The sequence below is a fragment of the Aethalodelphis obliquidens genome, unplaced genomic scaffold, assembly GCF_003676395.1.
Source record: "Aethalodelphis obliquidens isolate GAN/ISIS:26980383/991018 unplaced genomic scaffold, ASM367639v1 scaffold20, whole genome shotgun sequence".
Taxonomy (NCBI): domain Eukaryota; kingdom Metazoa; phylum Chordata; class Mammalia; order Artiodactyla; family Delphinidae; genus Aethalodelphis; species Aethalodelphis obliquidens.
The window spans coordinates 21081697-21098723 of record NW_020837964.1 but is presented as its reverse complement, the minus strand read 5'-3'; the positions used below and the strand labels follow the sequence as shown (position 1 = coordinate 21098723).

General features: G+C 39.9%; 1 protein-coding gene across 6 annotated transcripts in view; it reads right to left on the bottom strand.

Annotated features, from left to right (window-relative positions):
• Positions 1-17027, bottom strand: part of CDH11 (cadherin 11) — a 144575-nt gene that overhangs the window by 27438 nt on the left and 100110 nt on the right. For all 6 annotated transcript variants that reach the window (XM_027119692.1, XM_027119693.1, XM_027119696.1 and 3 more), the window contains 4 exons: positions 14455-14749; positions 11105-11224; positions 9103-9270; positions 5886-6073 (listed from right to left, as the gene is read on the bottom strand). In XM_027119692.1, the coding sequence (XP_026975493.1) occupies positions 5886-6073; positions 9103-9270; positions 11105-11224; positions 14455-14749 (771 nt within the window). The remainder of the gene's footprint in view (positions 1-5885; positions 6074-9102; positions 9271-11104; positions 11225-14454; positions 14750-17027) is intronic.

Sequence of the window (17027 nt, the reverse complement as noted above, 5' to 3'; positions counted from 1 at the left end):
GATATCTCAGTATACTGCTAACTTTTAACATTCCTGTTATGCTTCCTGATCTCCCTTTCAAGAGACTATGATATAACTCTCTAGCTAGAATGTAATGACATCGTTTTGTTTTGACTGCATTCATTTTTAGGTTACCTCCTACTTATGGCAAGTGATATAGTACAGTGTGAATACTTCCCCGTTAAAAGAATACATATATGTAAAAAAAGTCCATTTAAAGAAAAACAATTATAAACAATATAGATTTTACACAGACGTGAAAAAATATTAAGAAGCAGCATTTGAATGGCTGTCATTATTAAGAAATTGATGGTAAGCACTCCCTAAATCTGAAGGAGACAAGGTTCTGTGAATCAATCAGTAAAGGGTGAAAAGTAAAATTATAGAAGAGAAACAAGCCTTCCTGCCTAGGAAACAGAACTTTCTAATTAGCACTCTGGATGATACTGAACTCCCAAATGTTTGGAAAGAGTTGGGTCTTTTAAGGCTAGCATCTGCCTGCCATGTTGTCATCATCTGCCTGGTATTATTTTGAATGGGCATATAATCATAGGGCTTAGTCCTAACCTAATTCTCCAGCACTCTAAACTGAGGATTATTCCAGTTTCAGGAAGGTTAAACGCATTCAACACCCTTGACACTTTTTCCATCATTTTTCCACCCCCATCTCCCCAGAGTCAGAGAACACTCCCTTTTCCTGAAGCAAAATGTGTCACCAGCTGCTCCGTCATTCCAAACTCAGCAGCATCTTTGTCCTTCACTGGGTTACTGAGCAGCAGAAAGAAATGATATTTATAGGCTGAAGGTATGAGACTGCTGCAATTCCTCAAAAATCTCTGCGATTATTAGACAAAATTAAAACATGAATATGATATTCTGAGACCAGGTAAGAAGAAATTTTCTGATCTCAGATAGCCTGTTGATTCTCCTAGAACAGAAAGTTTTGAACTTGGTTTAGACAGATACCTAAGGACCCAGAGCATTGTTTCCACTGGAAAGCCTTGTTGTTGTTGAAGCCAGTATTGTCATGCTGCAGTCTGACTGATACTTTTTGAATCTCAAGCGAAGGTCCCCACATCTTTGCAAGTGTTTGCCTGTTTCCTAGTTTGGTGAGATTTTACTGTCTTCTGGTGCTCATCCCAGGCTTGTGAAGTCCTCCCCATCTCCCCCAGACAGATTTGTGTGGCCCCTTAGTTGCCCATCTGCAGTCCCTCATCCCCCACCCCAGCTAGGTGAGGAGCATCCCAAAGGACTCTACTGAGTCTTGTTGATCTTTGCCTCCCCAATGCCCAGTAATGACCATACCAAGTGATCACATGTACCAATCATTGCGACTGAATGGGAAGCAGAGTTGATGGATGGACAACATTTAAGCATTTGCCTACAACTTATTCCCTGCCTCCTTCCAAAAGGGATTTAAGGTAGTTTCCCATGTGAACCTTTATATCCATGTTATGAGTAGTTGAAATAAAGCTAAATGAGGCAACATACTACATAAGCCATAAAAATCTCAATACCCCTGAGTTTACTAATCCTTCCTCTAAAAATTCTCCCTGGGGGATTAATTCAACAGAAAACCCAAACAATATTCAAAAATGCATGATGTTTAGATATCATAGAGGGAACAATATTCAAAAATGCATGATGTGGGCTTCCTGATGGCACAGTGGTTGAGAGTCCGCCTGCTGATGCAGGGGACACGGGTTCGTGCCCCGGTCCGGGAAGATCCCCCATACCGCGGAGCGGCTGGGCCCGTGAGCCATGGCCGTTGAGCCTGCGCGTCCGGAGCCTGGTGCTCCGCAACGGGAGAGGCCACAGCAGTGAGAGGCCCGTGTATGGCAAAAAAAAAAAAAAAAACAGCATGATGTTTAGATATCAGAGGGGTTATATTTAATCATGGGAAACATACACACAAAACACCAAATCCAACTGTGAGATTTTATTAAGGAAATAATGGTCCATCAATAGGATGGGATGTTATGTAGTCATTAAAAATAATTATGTATATTATATATCAGCATGTAAAATGTTTATGATGTGCCATTAAGTTAACAAATCAGATCACCCTATGACTGCAACTGTTTTAAATGTTACATATCCACATCTATATACATGTGGACAGAGAATATAAAGAAATAATCAGGCATAAAATTGGCTTTATTAAAATTATTAATTAAAAAATATTATAAATGCCTTCTAATGCCGTTCTCACACTGCTTTACAGGCAGTTTATTTGTTTGAAAGTAAATACCTCAGAAACTGTGCCAGGATCTCTCAGTGATCATTGGAGTCCCACTCGGTCAAAGGTGCTGCACGATTGGATTTTCCTCCCCAAGTCTACCAAGCCACCTACAAGTCTCATCTTTGTTTTGCTAACCACACAGAGATTGTCTCAGTATCCTGAAGGCAGCTTCTCTCTCTCATGCACCATTATAATCCTGACACCTACTGTGTCTGACACAGAGTACTCAAGAAATATTTATTGCTTTCTAAGCTATTCAATAAATGAATGACGCTAGCTCCTAAATAACTCTTGAATTCTTCACCTTTACCTCTTCTGCCTTCTTCAGGTCTTTGTAATTCCTCCCTTGCATTCCAACAAGATTTCTTCAACTGGTCCCACTGTATCCATCTCAAAACCCTCAAGACTGAACTTATTCAAGTTTCTTAACTGTGACCTATTTCCCTCAACACCAGTCCTTCATGAGCTCATTTTCTCTGACCTTCCTCTCCTTATCTATCTGGTAATTTCCTATTCATCTATGAAGGCTCAGCTCTAGAACTGCCCCCTGTAAGCAGTCATTCATGACCCATAGTCACAGATCTTATCATACTTTATCACAGTTGCTTCTCAGCTGGGGAGTGATTTTGCTGTACCTCACCCCAGGTATGTTAGGGAATGTCTAGAGCTATTTTTAGTATCACAACTGGTGGGGCTGGATGTGTGCTTACTGACATCTAGTGAGGAGAGGCCAGGAATGTTGCTAATCACCATACAATGCACAGCCCTGCCCCTACAGCAGAGAATTCTCTGTCCTGAAATGTTAATAGTGTCAAGGCTGGGAAAACCCCCTCTATGTTATTTGTCTTTTCGCTTTTAACTGTCCTGTTAAATTGTGATCTTCCTGTGACCAGGACTCTGTTTCTTCAGTTTTAGATGTCCAGCCTCTCACAAAGGGTGTGCCTGACAAATAATAATAACTCAATAACTCTTGGTAGAAAAAGGTTGAATGAGTTAAGGAATAAGTGAAAAAACTATATTAAAAATATTTTTAAAAGACAAAAATATTTTCACGGATCTCTCTGTATCTTTTTATATTATTAAATCATATATATAATAATTTCTATAAGGATCCATCATTTTACTCTATTAAATTCACCTCTCAATATTTTTTCCTGCTGGACAGTTGGAACTTTGTGTTATAAGCTTAAGCAAACGTTCTTTTACAAATTAAAGAACACTTACTCTGTTTTAAACCTAAACATCAGTGCTTTATAGATTATTCCTTTGCCCGGAAGAAACACATTGAATTGGGGGAAAATGTGCAAATTAATCATATGCAGAGAGCTCACGTGCGATGTGTTAGTTCCATGGGGTGATTTACATGTTTCAGATTTTAGAGACACAGTGTGTGTTTATACCCTGAATACATTGAAAACAGGTGACAACCTAAGCATAACCAACTACCCAATTACTTGAACAGCAAAGGATGGGAAGTCACTGCTCATATGTCAGTGGCAAGCAGGAGGGATAGAAATGTTAACTAACAAAGCCAGTTGACAGCTCTATGCTACACGTAGTCACACAGCTACTTTTCCAAAGGAGAAACCAGAAGAAGTGACTACCCCAGCCCCTTGTGGCTGGTGATTAGGCTTCTGTGGCTACACCACTCATCATCACTAATGTTGACTTTTCCAAGTATCCAGAGTTCACCCCGACTTCCATATTCTTTTATGACAGAGTCACTTCTACTTTCTCTTTGCTTGGGTCCCCTCATATTTCCCCCAAACCTAACAATGCTTCCTTATGTTGTGAAAAGTCGGCTTCCCAGAACACCTCTCTCCCTGCTCTCCTTACCGAAAGATTCCTCCCAGGCATCTCCCTCTACCCCACCCTTGCCTCCTCTCCAGCTACTGGCCTCTTTATTGATTCTTCAAATTAATTTTTTTTTATCAGTGTTCCAGGCCAATCTTTTCCATCACACCAAGGAGCTTCATATTCATGTTACAAAACCAAGTTGAAAATGAATACCTGATTAAAACCAAGGTACTCCCATCATCCAATTCAGATTTAATACTCCATATACTTTGATGATGGAGAAGTGTTGATTTCTTAAGTGGTAAATCAGGGGTAAAACCGTTTTAGAATATACTGTAACTGTTTCTTTACCTGAAAGTGAATCAAATCTGGCTCTCTTCTATAACCCCTTTCTGGTCTGTCTATTTGCAAAATGTCTTGAGTGGGAAGATGTTCTAGAATACACCAAGTTTGAATTCCATGTCTTTAAATTACTAGCTGTGTGATTACAACCGGGTCAAATTATTTAATCTGTCTGAGCCCCAGTCTCCTCACAATTAAACTGAGGTATCGTTGCTGACTGGGATAATAACATCTACTTTATATGATTTTTATCATGTAAAATAAATGAATGCTTATAAGAGGCTCAGGCTTTGGCCAATATTTAGAATTGAGTAAATGTTAGATTTTTTTTAAACCAAACAAGAACAAGCAATAATCTCATTTTTGTAGTGAATTAATCTCAGGGACACATTTTTAGCAACAATTTAGCTGACTATGAGGGAAGGCCCATTATTATTGCTTCTCAGGTTCAATTTTGAGGGAAAATCAAGCAGAGGTTTGGTTTAAGTTTCATAGAAGGCCCAGCAATGTAATGGACCTTGGATGTTTGAGATAAGAAAAGTTCCAAAGAGCCTATATTAATAGACTCAGCTTGGCAGAGCTAAAGAGGGAACTTCCATGTATGCTCAGGGCTGTCTGTCCAAAATCTAGATTTATCTAGCTCTCTTTCTTTCCATGGGGAAACTGTGCCAAGTCACATAAGAACTAACCAGCAATCTCAGGGCAGGTATTATCACTCCCCCCTTTTTTTTTTTCCAGTTTTATTGAGATATAATTTACATACAGCACTGTCTAAGTTTAAGGTGTATAGCATAACAATTGGACTTTCATACATCAGGAAATTATTACCACAGTAAGTTTAGTGAACATTCATCATCTCATATAGATACAAAAGAAAAAGAAAAAGAATTTCCTTTTGATGAGCTCTCTAAGGATTCACTCTCTGAACAACTTTCGTATATAACATACAGCAGTGTTAATTATATTAATCACAGTGTACATTGCATCCCTAGACTTATTTATCTTAAAACTGGAAGTCTGAGCCTTTTGACCCCCTTCATCCAACTTCCCCTCCCCCCACCCCCCACTTCTGGCAACCACATATCTGATCTCTTTTTCCATGAGTCTATTTGTCTGCTTGTTTTTGAAGTATAATTGACCTACAATACCATCTTAGTTCCTGGTGCACAACGTAGTGATTTGATATTTCTATATATTTCAAAATGGTAAGTCTAGTTGTCATCTGTCACCATACCAAGATATTACATTATTATTGACTATACTCCCCAAATCATACAAAAACTAACCATCAAACTCAGGCAGGCATCATTGGCCCCTTCTGCCAGCTTCCTCTGGAATACAGTTCTGTTATCTCCCCAAAGCTCAGAGTTTAACTGCAGAGTCAGGTCCAGCCCTCAGTTGTCCATATTCTCCTTTCTTTAGCCTTCAACTCCCTGTTTCCAGCAGCGGTGCTCGGCAAGGCAGGCCACAGCACTGCCACATCTGATTCCTCACCCTAACTCACCTTTTTCAGTTTCACCACACCCTCCTGTGTTTCATAGTCCGTTGTGATTTCAAACAATTCCGTCCCATCTCCATCAACAATATTGTATGTGACTAAGCCATTTTCTCCAATGTCTGGGTCTTTAGCCTTCACTCTTCCCACTTCCTCCCCGGGTACAGCTGCTTCTGACACAGACATCTGGTATACGCCTAGAAGAAGAAGACATCTATTTTTATTTTCCCTTTTATTTGGCAGCTGTAAGACTTTAGATTTCATTGAATCTCAATAAATTTCTCAAAGGGTTTGACATTGAACTTTCTATTGATTGAAAACATGAAAGAAGTGAATGGATGGGAGAAAGATCCCACATGGCTTGCTTGTCAAAGAAATGTTTTCTGCAAAGGATGATGAAACAATATCAGGGTCCAGGGTGGTAGGGTGGGGTCACCCGTCACATGTAAGAGAGGAAAACAATGCCCAGTTACATTTCCCATCAGGAACTGATGGAGAGCCATGTATATCTTCACACATTCAAAAAAATCAAAACTTCTTTTTACGTCTTTGGAATGGTCTGTAAGTTAATTCTAAGGCTCACATGTGGCACTGCCAGGTGCCCAGAAAAAGAACACCCTTCCCTGTTTAAAAGCCTTCCGTAGCTCCATATTTATTTTAAAATCAAATGCAAGTTGTATCCTTCATGGTCATGATCCTTCCAGCTGTATATCTGACTCTTCTTACTTTACCTCCTTCACCATTTGATTAACTGATACCTTATATGGAAAAGCTTCTCACTGGGCCAGACAAATCATGTGAATACCTGGGGATAAAAATTATAAACAAAGCAAACAGCAAATTGCAGAAACCCCTGAAGTGGGAACACAGTGAATACATACAGAACAGCAAGACCACAAGTGTGACTGCAGCCTTCTGGTAGGAGGTAAGGGTATATAGGGAGGCTGGGGCCCAACTGTGCACAAAGGGCATTGCAGGAGATGGAAAAGACTTCAGGTTTTCCTTAAACTTGGTGGGAAGCCACTGAAAGGTTTTCAGTAGAGAAGTGAGATTTGAGATAATCTTATTTGCATTATCACAATTCAGAAATACTCTCTGCGAAACAATGTAGAGAAGCAAGGGTTGGAAACCTGGCCTCTACCACTTTTAAGCCAAGTGGTCTTGGGCAAGTTACTTAAGCTCTTTAAGCTTTAGTTTCCCCTTATGTGGATTTTATCAGTTCTAATACTCTGTCTGCATTTATCTATTGGGTTGGCCAGAAAGTTTGTTTGGGTTTTTCCATAACATCTTTTAGAAAAATCTGAATGAACTTTTTGGCCAACCCAATATATTGTTTGGCTGTGAATACTTTCGGTTCAGACCCATATTTAACTTAAACACACCATGCCCTCCATGATAGAGGACAAGTAGGAGGTGGGAGTCTCTGCAGATAATTACCAATTTACATGAAGGTTTAGAAAAACCTACTCCCAGTCTTCGTCAAGTTCATAGCTGTAAACCTGGTATCTTCACAGTAGTGATGTAACTTTACTCTATGATTGTATGTGAGCAAGGGTATTAATCACTACCTGCCAATAGTCCTGCATGGCCTTTTGCATCCAGCATACCAGCCAGCTTTAGAGTGGATAACGGAGCATGCAGTTTCTTAAGGCTTTACGCTTATTGGAGATGCTGAACCTTGTGGCTGACCAGGCAAGGCAGTCTTCAACTCTTTGGTGACTTTATGAGAACTGGCTGTTGCCTTGTAATCCTCTATCTCAATGTCTCCCTTGCATAGATTGTTGTCTTTGGATTCCTTTGAGTGACCATGCATGGTGCCTTCCTGGGGCCATACTTGGTGGCCCTCCCTGTTCTCTCATTTATAAAAAGTGCCATCTCTCTGGCAATAAACTCACAGTCTCTACCAGCTACTCTCCTCATTAATGAAGAAGACACTTTCATGGTGAACTCCCCGTGACCTAGCAGCGGCAGCATCATTACAATCACACTGTACCTCTGTCTCTACTTATAATGTACACATAACCAGATCTGTGTACAGAATCTGGCTTTGCCATGTCCTTCGGGCAAGTTACTGCACCCTTCATGGGACTCAGTTTTATCTGTAAAGCGGAGGCTCTTGTAGAGATCTGTAATAGTAGTAACTATTCATTAAAGGATGGTAGTTGTAATTATAATGATTAATAATGACCTTTCAAATCATTTTTTCTTTTATTTCCTGTTGCAAGCCTATCAGTTTTGTAGAAGGACCACAATCCCCTAGATAATACTGATAATAATGGCTAACATTTGTTGACAGCTTATGCCAGATAACATTGTAAGATTTTACACTAGCTCATTTAGTTCTAACAACATCCTATTAATTGAGCCCTGTGGAAGATTGTATTTTGCAAAAATAGTCCAAACAGTATCTCCAAGCCCACATGCTTTTCTTTCAACGTGACTTTAACAGTCCTTCCCTTGAAAGGTGGGGTCTACAAGAACTCCACTTACATTTGGGCAGTCTTATGACTACAGGAGAAATGATGCTATGTGATTTCTGAAGCTAGGTCACAATATGCAATACAGTTTCTGCTTGGTGTCCTTGGGGCTCTCTTCACTTTTAGAACCTATCCAAGCCACTCCTTTGAGGCTGATATGAAGGGGAACCAACAGCCAACATTAACTTGCCAGCCATGTGACTGAGCCATCTTGGAAGTAGATCTTCCAGCCCCAAACTGTGCCAGTTGATGCTATGGAAACAGAAACAAGCTGCCTCCTTCAGGTTTTGCCCAAATTGCAAACTCATGACAAAAATAAACGATTATAATTGTTTTAAACCACAAGATTTGGGGCAGTTTGTTAGGTAGCAATAGATAACTGATTCAGGTACTATTACATATCCAGGTTAGAAATGAGAACACTGAGACAGAGAAAGGTTAATTAATTACTACATCACATCATGAGCACCTAGCAAAATGGATATTCTGTTCCCAGGGTTGTAGAACATTTTATGTCTCCACTTTCTCCCACTACCTCTCCTCCACTTAAGTTTTTTGTTGTCGTTACTCCACTTAAGTTCTTTGTTGTCCTCCACTTAAGTTTTTTGTTGTCTTGTTTTTTGCAAGAATGATATAAAGAGCCTCCATTTTTCTAGATTTCTTCTGGAAAGTTGAGTACAGCAGGAATGGGTCAGAGAAGAGTTGGCTGTGGCACCATTGGAAAGTGAAAGCCAAGCCCACCTACTTACTCTGTGGAAACTTTGGTGGGTTGTCATTGACGTCAGTCAGTGTGATCGTCACTTTGGTTGTCCCTGAGAGTCCACCCATGTGTCCACCCATGTCCTTGGCCTGGATCACCACGTGGTACTCCTCCTTAGCTTCCCTGTCCATGTTGGGAAGGGCTGTTCTGATGATACCTGGACAGGTGAGCAGGGAACATCACAGATATTCATTGATAACATTATAACAAAAACGATCTAGGCACAGGGGAAGCAAAGATGAATAGAACAGCACCTGCCCTCACAGAAGAGTCACTCAAACATGGCAATTATCATCAAAAGTAGCCATACCTGGAGCATCATATAGATATACTTTCTAGCAAATTGTCATAATTATTAATACAGCATTAAAATTTTATGTTTCATATGTTGTACTGTAAATTCAAGTAATAACCTCACCCTTCTCAGGTGTGACACTTAAAGATCCTAAAGACTGATATATTTGAGGACGCACTGCATGAACATCAGTAACAAACCCATGCTTTTGGACTGCCAGCAGAATCTTTTGACTATCTATGCCTGCATGCAATTCTTAGAAACATTTCTATGGTCCATCTTAAGATAAAAGTAGAAGGTGATAAATTAAAATGTTAATATTAATTTTTTTTAAGTGTATACCAAATGGGTTAAAAATATATACAATGCTTCTACAAACACTTACTGTCTACTATCCGCTATCACTGGAAACAATGATACGTTAATAATTGAATTCTACATTATCTCTGGATATTAGCACATTATTGGTGTGGAAACCATGCTCACTTAAATCTTTTGGGAACATAGTCAAGCTTTTTCTGTCTGTAGATAACGGTAACATTTATACTGGAAATATAAGAGAGTGCTGTGGAAGCTTTAAGCCCTTATCCTTTTCTGACCCTGACGTTTGTATGTTTCTCAGCAACATCCTTGAACTCACTGAGCCTCGTTTTTCTTGTCTATTAAATAATTTGGTAGGTTCAAATTGGTGGTTCTTAACTATGAGTCCCTGAGACACGAAAGTTGCAACTGGAGTCCTTCCAGCGATTTTAACATCTCAAAAATCCATATGAAATCCCACATTTATCCTTGGTTAATCTGAAAATTAATTGGCAAAATTAATTGGTAAATGCCTTTGATGAAATCATAGCAAGTAGCCCCATAAATTGTGATCTGAAGCAAAGAGGCTACAAATAAATGATTACATAGGTAAGTGGAAGTTATATTCAATAAGTGGGCAAAGTATCTGATTGGAAGGCTATATATATACATATAAACATATATATTTGATAAATTTTAACTATAATAATAAAAGCGGCTTGTTTGTAAACATCTTTCAAACACATGGGGGTATACTGTGGAAAAAAAGAAATGAGTTTGGGGTATAATATCGTGGACTAGCAGGTTCACAGGACTTTAGTGTTTATTCTAATAAAAGGATCCTAGAGTCAAATCTGGTACAAATGGAGTGAAGCATCTGGGCGTGGGTTTTGGTTGTTTGTATTTGTTCACTCTTTCGGTTTGCCGTTTGTTTTCTGTATGGAATTTGTAGAGCCTCCTTCTTGGATGCTAACACCGCTGGGAATCTAAGCACAGTGGAGGAGGCTGGGGATATGCCTCCTCCCAGACACACGTTAGCATCAGTTCCCACCCCCACCATCCCCAGCCCTGGCTTTGAGAGCTGCCAGTTTTCATACCAGTCTTCAAGTCCTGTGGTCTCTTAATTTGGATCCACAGTTGAATTTTATGATAAAACATACTTTAAGATAAATTCTTAAGTTGAATTTTAAGATATGATTTTAAGAGAAAAGTTGCATCTAAGATTATATTTATTACTGTGACATGGTGCAATACAGACAGTATCTAGTCCTCGCAATAGTCTTGTTAGGTGGCCCTTTTTATATTTTAGAAAACTAGGACTCAAATAAGTTTTAGTGAGCAGGCCTGGACTCCTTATTCACAATGTGTCGCAAATCGCAATGCCATTCCACGGTACCTGTCTGTGCTTCGACTGAAAAGTAGGGTTGTCCTTCCAGGATACTGTACACTAACTTGGCACTGTTTCCATAGGTGGGGTCGTCTGCGTCTGAAGCTGTCACCTGAATTACTGATGTTCCTTAAAAGTGAAATACAGTCATTAGCAACAGTCCCTCAGCTTTTCAAATTATATTCTAGTTTGCAAAGTTTTATCTTAAGATTAAAAACTGAGGAGAGCCCCAAAATTATTCAACATGTTTTCATTTTCCAGGGTTGAGATGCAAAAATAACCTCCTTCCCTCCCTCTCTCCCTTCCTTTTTGTTTAATTCCCATAGCTTAAAAATGAACTTTCTATATTCATAGTACATCCTGCTATACTTAGTAGTTAAAATAATAATATGAACATTATTGCAAAAACATTCTAAGACCCATGCAACTGGAATGTTCAGTATATCAAATAATTAAATAAAAATCTTCCCAAATAGTATAATAAAGGATAATTAATGATGAATTGCTTTTCATGAAAGGACAGAGTGCAGTCCTCCATCTGTAGCAGAGGAATAAATGCATCATTTTATTGTTGCTTTGCATGTAATAAAATGGCTGCTAATACTACATTTTAATTAATTGATGGCTATAAATATTGTACAGAGTGTTGTTCCCTACTGGCATGAAAATTGCATCTTCCCATCTCTAACAGGTCTGGTAGTCATATAACAGAAACCACCAGTAGACATCTGGTGAGATCTAAGGCAAGCATTTTTGGGTCACAATGGAAGGAAACCAGGGAATTGAAGGAAGATGGGATTTAGTTTTTCCTAGAAAAAACCTCTGTTCCCTGATGGTCACAAGTATCTGAGGGCATGAAATGCTGGGCTTCAGAATGGGGCAGGGGAGATGCTCAAGGGAGAGAGCTGGTTATTATAGAATTCCTCTGTGCCAGGCATTGTTTGGGGCATGTTCCATGTATTCTGCCCCTCTGCTGGGTGTTTTTACATTCACTGTGCTTGTGAGGTACTTAGTATGACAGGTAGGAAGTTTTGCAACCTATTTTTCAGAGTGGGTTATTGCCAGAGTCAGGAGTCTAACCTCTACCCAGCAAACAACCAAACCCAAGTGCTTTCCGAGACAGTTTCAGCAGAGGGGCCAGGTTCTATGTGAAAGGCAAGGGAGTCCATTTACACAGCCTCTGACAACCCTTTAATTTACAAGGCTGTCAGTGATTTTCACATGGCATAAGAATAAATCTCACTTTTTTTTCTGTAATTCATTTTTTCGTACAAATAACTTTTTTCTGAGCATTTCCCACATAACTAGGCACTGTTCTAAGTAGTGGAGATTTATAAGGGAGTTAATAAGCTCTATTCTCTACCTTCATGGTAGAGCTAGGGAAAGTATTATTTTTTATGCTTAATTTGCTTCGAGGAATCCACTAAGTTCATTACAACTCTTTGTACTTTACATCTATGTTGTTTAACTTGCATTAGAGTTTACATTATCCTCATTGTATCGATGACAAAACAAAAACTGAGAAAGATGTAAGATGTTGTCTGGGTTGACCTGGCTGGTCAGAGGCACAGCCATGATTCCAACCCAGTACTGTCTGGCAGCAGACTCTACTCTCATAGGCCATGATGCAAAGTCTGATGTTACTCCTTAAGCACCAAGCTGCCCCAAGAGGTGGGATCAATGAAAGTTCCCCTAGAGCATTATGTATGATGGCTGGCCTTTGTCCCCTGGCATAGCTCCTGACACTGCTGTCCCCTATTTACTGATTTATTTGATGTCTGCTATTTCTCATTAAAGTCCCCAGGTGAATACTGAGAAACTAAAGAATTGGGCAGGGCAAAGGGAAGAGAAGAAGGCAGAAAAGGCTCAGCTGGGTTTTCATAAAGTATATGAGAAGGGTTTGACTTTAGCTGGAGGAGAAGAAGGGGACAATTTTTTTAGCATCAAAAGTTCTATATGCAGAATGGAAGGAGCTTAGAGTTGTAGAGTCATTTCTGTATCTAACACTCTTGAGCAAACTGATTCCCAATCTTGATGCTTAGTTTCCTCATCTGTAAAATGGCCCTGATGATCCTTACGTTCATGGGAACTTTATTATTTTTTTTTAAATTTATTTATTTATTTTTGGTTGCATTGGGTCTTCGTTGCTGTGCACAGGCTTTCTCTAGTTGCGGCGAGCGGGGGCTACTCTTCATTGTGGTGTGCAGGCTTCTCATTGCGGTGGCTTCTCTTGTTCTGGAGCACGGGCTCTAGGCGCACGGGCTTCAGTAGCTGTGGCATGTGGGCTCAGTAGTTGTGGCTCACGGGCTCTAGAGCACAGGCTCAGTAGTTGTGGCGCACGGGCTTAGCTGCTCCGTGGCATGTGGGATCTTCCCTGACCAGGGCTCGAACCCGTGTCCCCTGCATTGGCAGGCGGATTCTCAACCACTGCGCCACCAGGGAAGTCCTCATGGGAACTTTAAATCTCTGATTCGCGTAAGCATACTCACTCCCTGATTAGTACAGCTCTGATCATTGTCTGAAAAACAAATCCTTCTTAATATGAGGCATGCTTCTCAAAAGACCACAACTACATGCATTCTATAAAGCCAAACAAAGGTTACTGCCAGGAGAAGGTAGCTAGTTGAATAAATCTTTCACAGAATTGTCCTCTAACAATGTGATGTGTCTTTATGCATGATAAAAGACATAGCTGCTTCTGAATTATTCTAACAGATGATGACATAGTGTCATGGTTAGATACATATTCTGGATTGACTTAATAGCTCAGATGACCTTGAATAAATTCATTAATCTGTTTCTAGCTTGGGTTTCCCATCTGCAAAATATTTTCAATAGGACCTACCTCATTGCAAAGATGAGTCACTGCCAAGATTAAATGCAATACTGCATGTAAATCATTAATTAGCATGGTGCCTACATGGCACAAATACTGCTATTACTTATTGAACACCAACATGCACTAGTGACCAGATGTATGTTATTTCTAATCCTGCATGACTAGAAACTTTTATCCCCATTTTACAGAGGAGAAACTCAGGCTGAGAGAACAGATGCAACTGATTCCCAGTCACAAGGTTAATAAGCACCAGGGCCAGGATGACATGGATTTGATTATGTCTTTCCTACTCTTCCACACCTCCTCATATTTTGTAAGCTTAGAGTTTAAAACCTCAGGGCAATTTAAAATATTTGAAACGTCAGCTACATATATGAAATTTTTTTGTTTGTTATTTTGCCATAGAAGATACAGCATAAATTCTACTTCCTGATTTGGGAGAATAGGCACCAGCCTGCCCACCCACAGAGACACCAGGCCTGCAGGTGGAGTGGGCCCGCCCTCCCCGGCCCTTACGTACCCACGTTGGACCTCTCAGGCACGTTGGCATGATAGGTCTCGTGTAAGAACTCGGGAGGGTTGTCATTAATGTCCTGGACCTTGACGATGAATTCTGACGGCGGCTCCAGGGGCCGGTTGGTGTCCCTGTCCACCGCCTGAGCCATCAGCGTGTACTGGGCTCTCTCCTCTCGGTCCAATGTCTTGGTAGCATGAATGTTCCCTGATTTGTCATCAATCACAAAAATGGTTCCGGCTCCTTCACCTGAGAGAATGTATTTAATGTTCCCATCACCAGAGTCAATATCGGAATGAAGCTAGGAAAAGAGAAATCGAGATTTGTAATTCCTTGACAGATGCACTGGGGAGGTAGAGACACACTTACATGCTGTTGAGACAATACACTGTTTACATACACACACACACTGAGAGGGAGATGTTCTCACCCCATTTTACAAATGAAGAAATGCAATCTTAGAGAAGATAATTGTCTTGGCCAAGGTCACACAGCTGGGGAGCAGTGAAGCCAGGGTCCAAACATTTTTAAATTTTAAGATTCATGTTGTCCCTCCCACTCTCCCATTACATATGCACACACACAAAATATATATAATATACATTAGTTCAGTTATTTTGAAAGAAATATGCACATACTATAGAAAATAAAAAACACACATCTGTGCAATAAGTAAATCTTATAAGTTCTGATTCCCATTCCTTCTTTTTCCCTGCTCAGAGACAGCTCTTATGACCAGTTTCTTGTGAATCCTCTAAGACATATTCTATGCATATGCAAGAATATCTATGCAGATACACGTATTTGGTTTATTTTTACACAATAAAGTGCATAGTGCACATACCACTCTTCACTTCTGCTTTCCTACCACAATAAATTCAGAGGACCCTTCCACACTGGTACATATAAATCGACCTCATCAACTGTATGGATGTTATTATAATTTCAGTCCTCTTCCAAAGGACACTAAGATTCCAAAGGACACCAGGCTTTTGTTACCTCAAACAATCCATTGGTCAGACTTTCTGAAAGACCTGCTGTGTGGCGCAGGACGTATGAGGAGCTGAGGATGGAACCTGCCTGAACAAGCCCCCATTCCCATCGTAAGCATGGGGTGAGTGGGGTGGGTTGATATATATGCAGCTCTTAGACTATAGAAAGACTATATATCCTTGGGATTTCCCCCTCTGTTGACAAAGCCCAGAGAAATGATGGAACTTGCCTAAATCCACAGTTGGCAGGGCCAGGAAGTCATCCAGGTCTCCTAACTACCCACCCGTGCCTTCTGCCTTGACTCTGCTCTGTGTGTTGTAACATGGAACTCCCCCCAAAGACCACATCCAATTTTCCTGTAGCAATAAACTCTTTATTGTACCTTGTTGCCCAACCTCAGTTTCTGCAGCTATCATCTTGATGAGTTCCTCTGCCCTCACTTTACCCTTTGTGGGAACAGATAAGCATTACTTTCACCATTCTCATAGGCTTCAAGAGTAACCAAGTGGATAAAAAGCCCTTGGTTCTACCTACTACGTAAGAAAACCTAGTATAAACTAAAAAGCTTTATTCAAATGACATTGAAATATAATAATGCTTACTACTTATAATTATTATCTTATTATTTATTATTATAATTCCATTTTAATATTATTAATGCGATTTTAATTATTATGAAACCAAGGCTTAGAAAGCTTGTCCAGAATCACAAAGCAGGATTGAACACATTGCTTTAAAAAACTTTTTGTATTGTTTCAGTTTCCCCCAAAATATCTAACTGATTTACAGTGCCTCAGTGAAACACCAAATATTTCAGCTCAGGGGGATACCTGTAGGTACAAATTACATGTTGATTTTAGTCTATAGTGCTTCTCAGGAAAAGAAAAAAAGCATACTTTCCTTCAGAACTTGTTATTCATAACAAGCTATGTGCTGTCATGAAATTATGACTACACATTTCTTATGAATAAGGCAGTTTGCGAGTAATATACAAAGCTATTGGAATATATGAAGCTACAAATGATGACCCAGATTGCCCCAGTCTTCATACAAGTTTCCACAGTGAGGGCAGGATCCCTGCCCCCATTCCTCTGGCTCCCCACCTAACCCCCAATAATAGTTTATGTTCATTTGTTTTCCCTGCCTCAGACCTGGCAAAAGTCAGGGGCTCAGCCATGTGAATACGCAACAAGGAAATCAATGCAACACTTACTTTAATGGGAGTGTTTAGACAAGGAATGTTTCTAGGGACGTTCGTATATTACATATGAATTCGGCAAGACTCTTGGGAATTAAACGAATTTCATGATCAACCAAATAACTGAAAAACATTCAAATATACTGCTCATTATTTTTATCTTGTTTTCAGAGTTCAAAGTTGGATATAAATTCCTTTTTTTCCCTCTCCAACAAAGATGATCCATACAGCCAACAATGATATTTATTAGTTGCAACACAAAAAGCAGTTTGGCAAACCATTCAGCGCTATCAAGGTATCAGTTGCTGAGGTGGACACAGCCAGTTCCTAACTCCCAAGACTGATGGCATCCCCTCTGCAGAGCACAGCGTGATGCAGACTGTGCTTC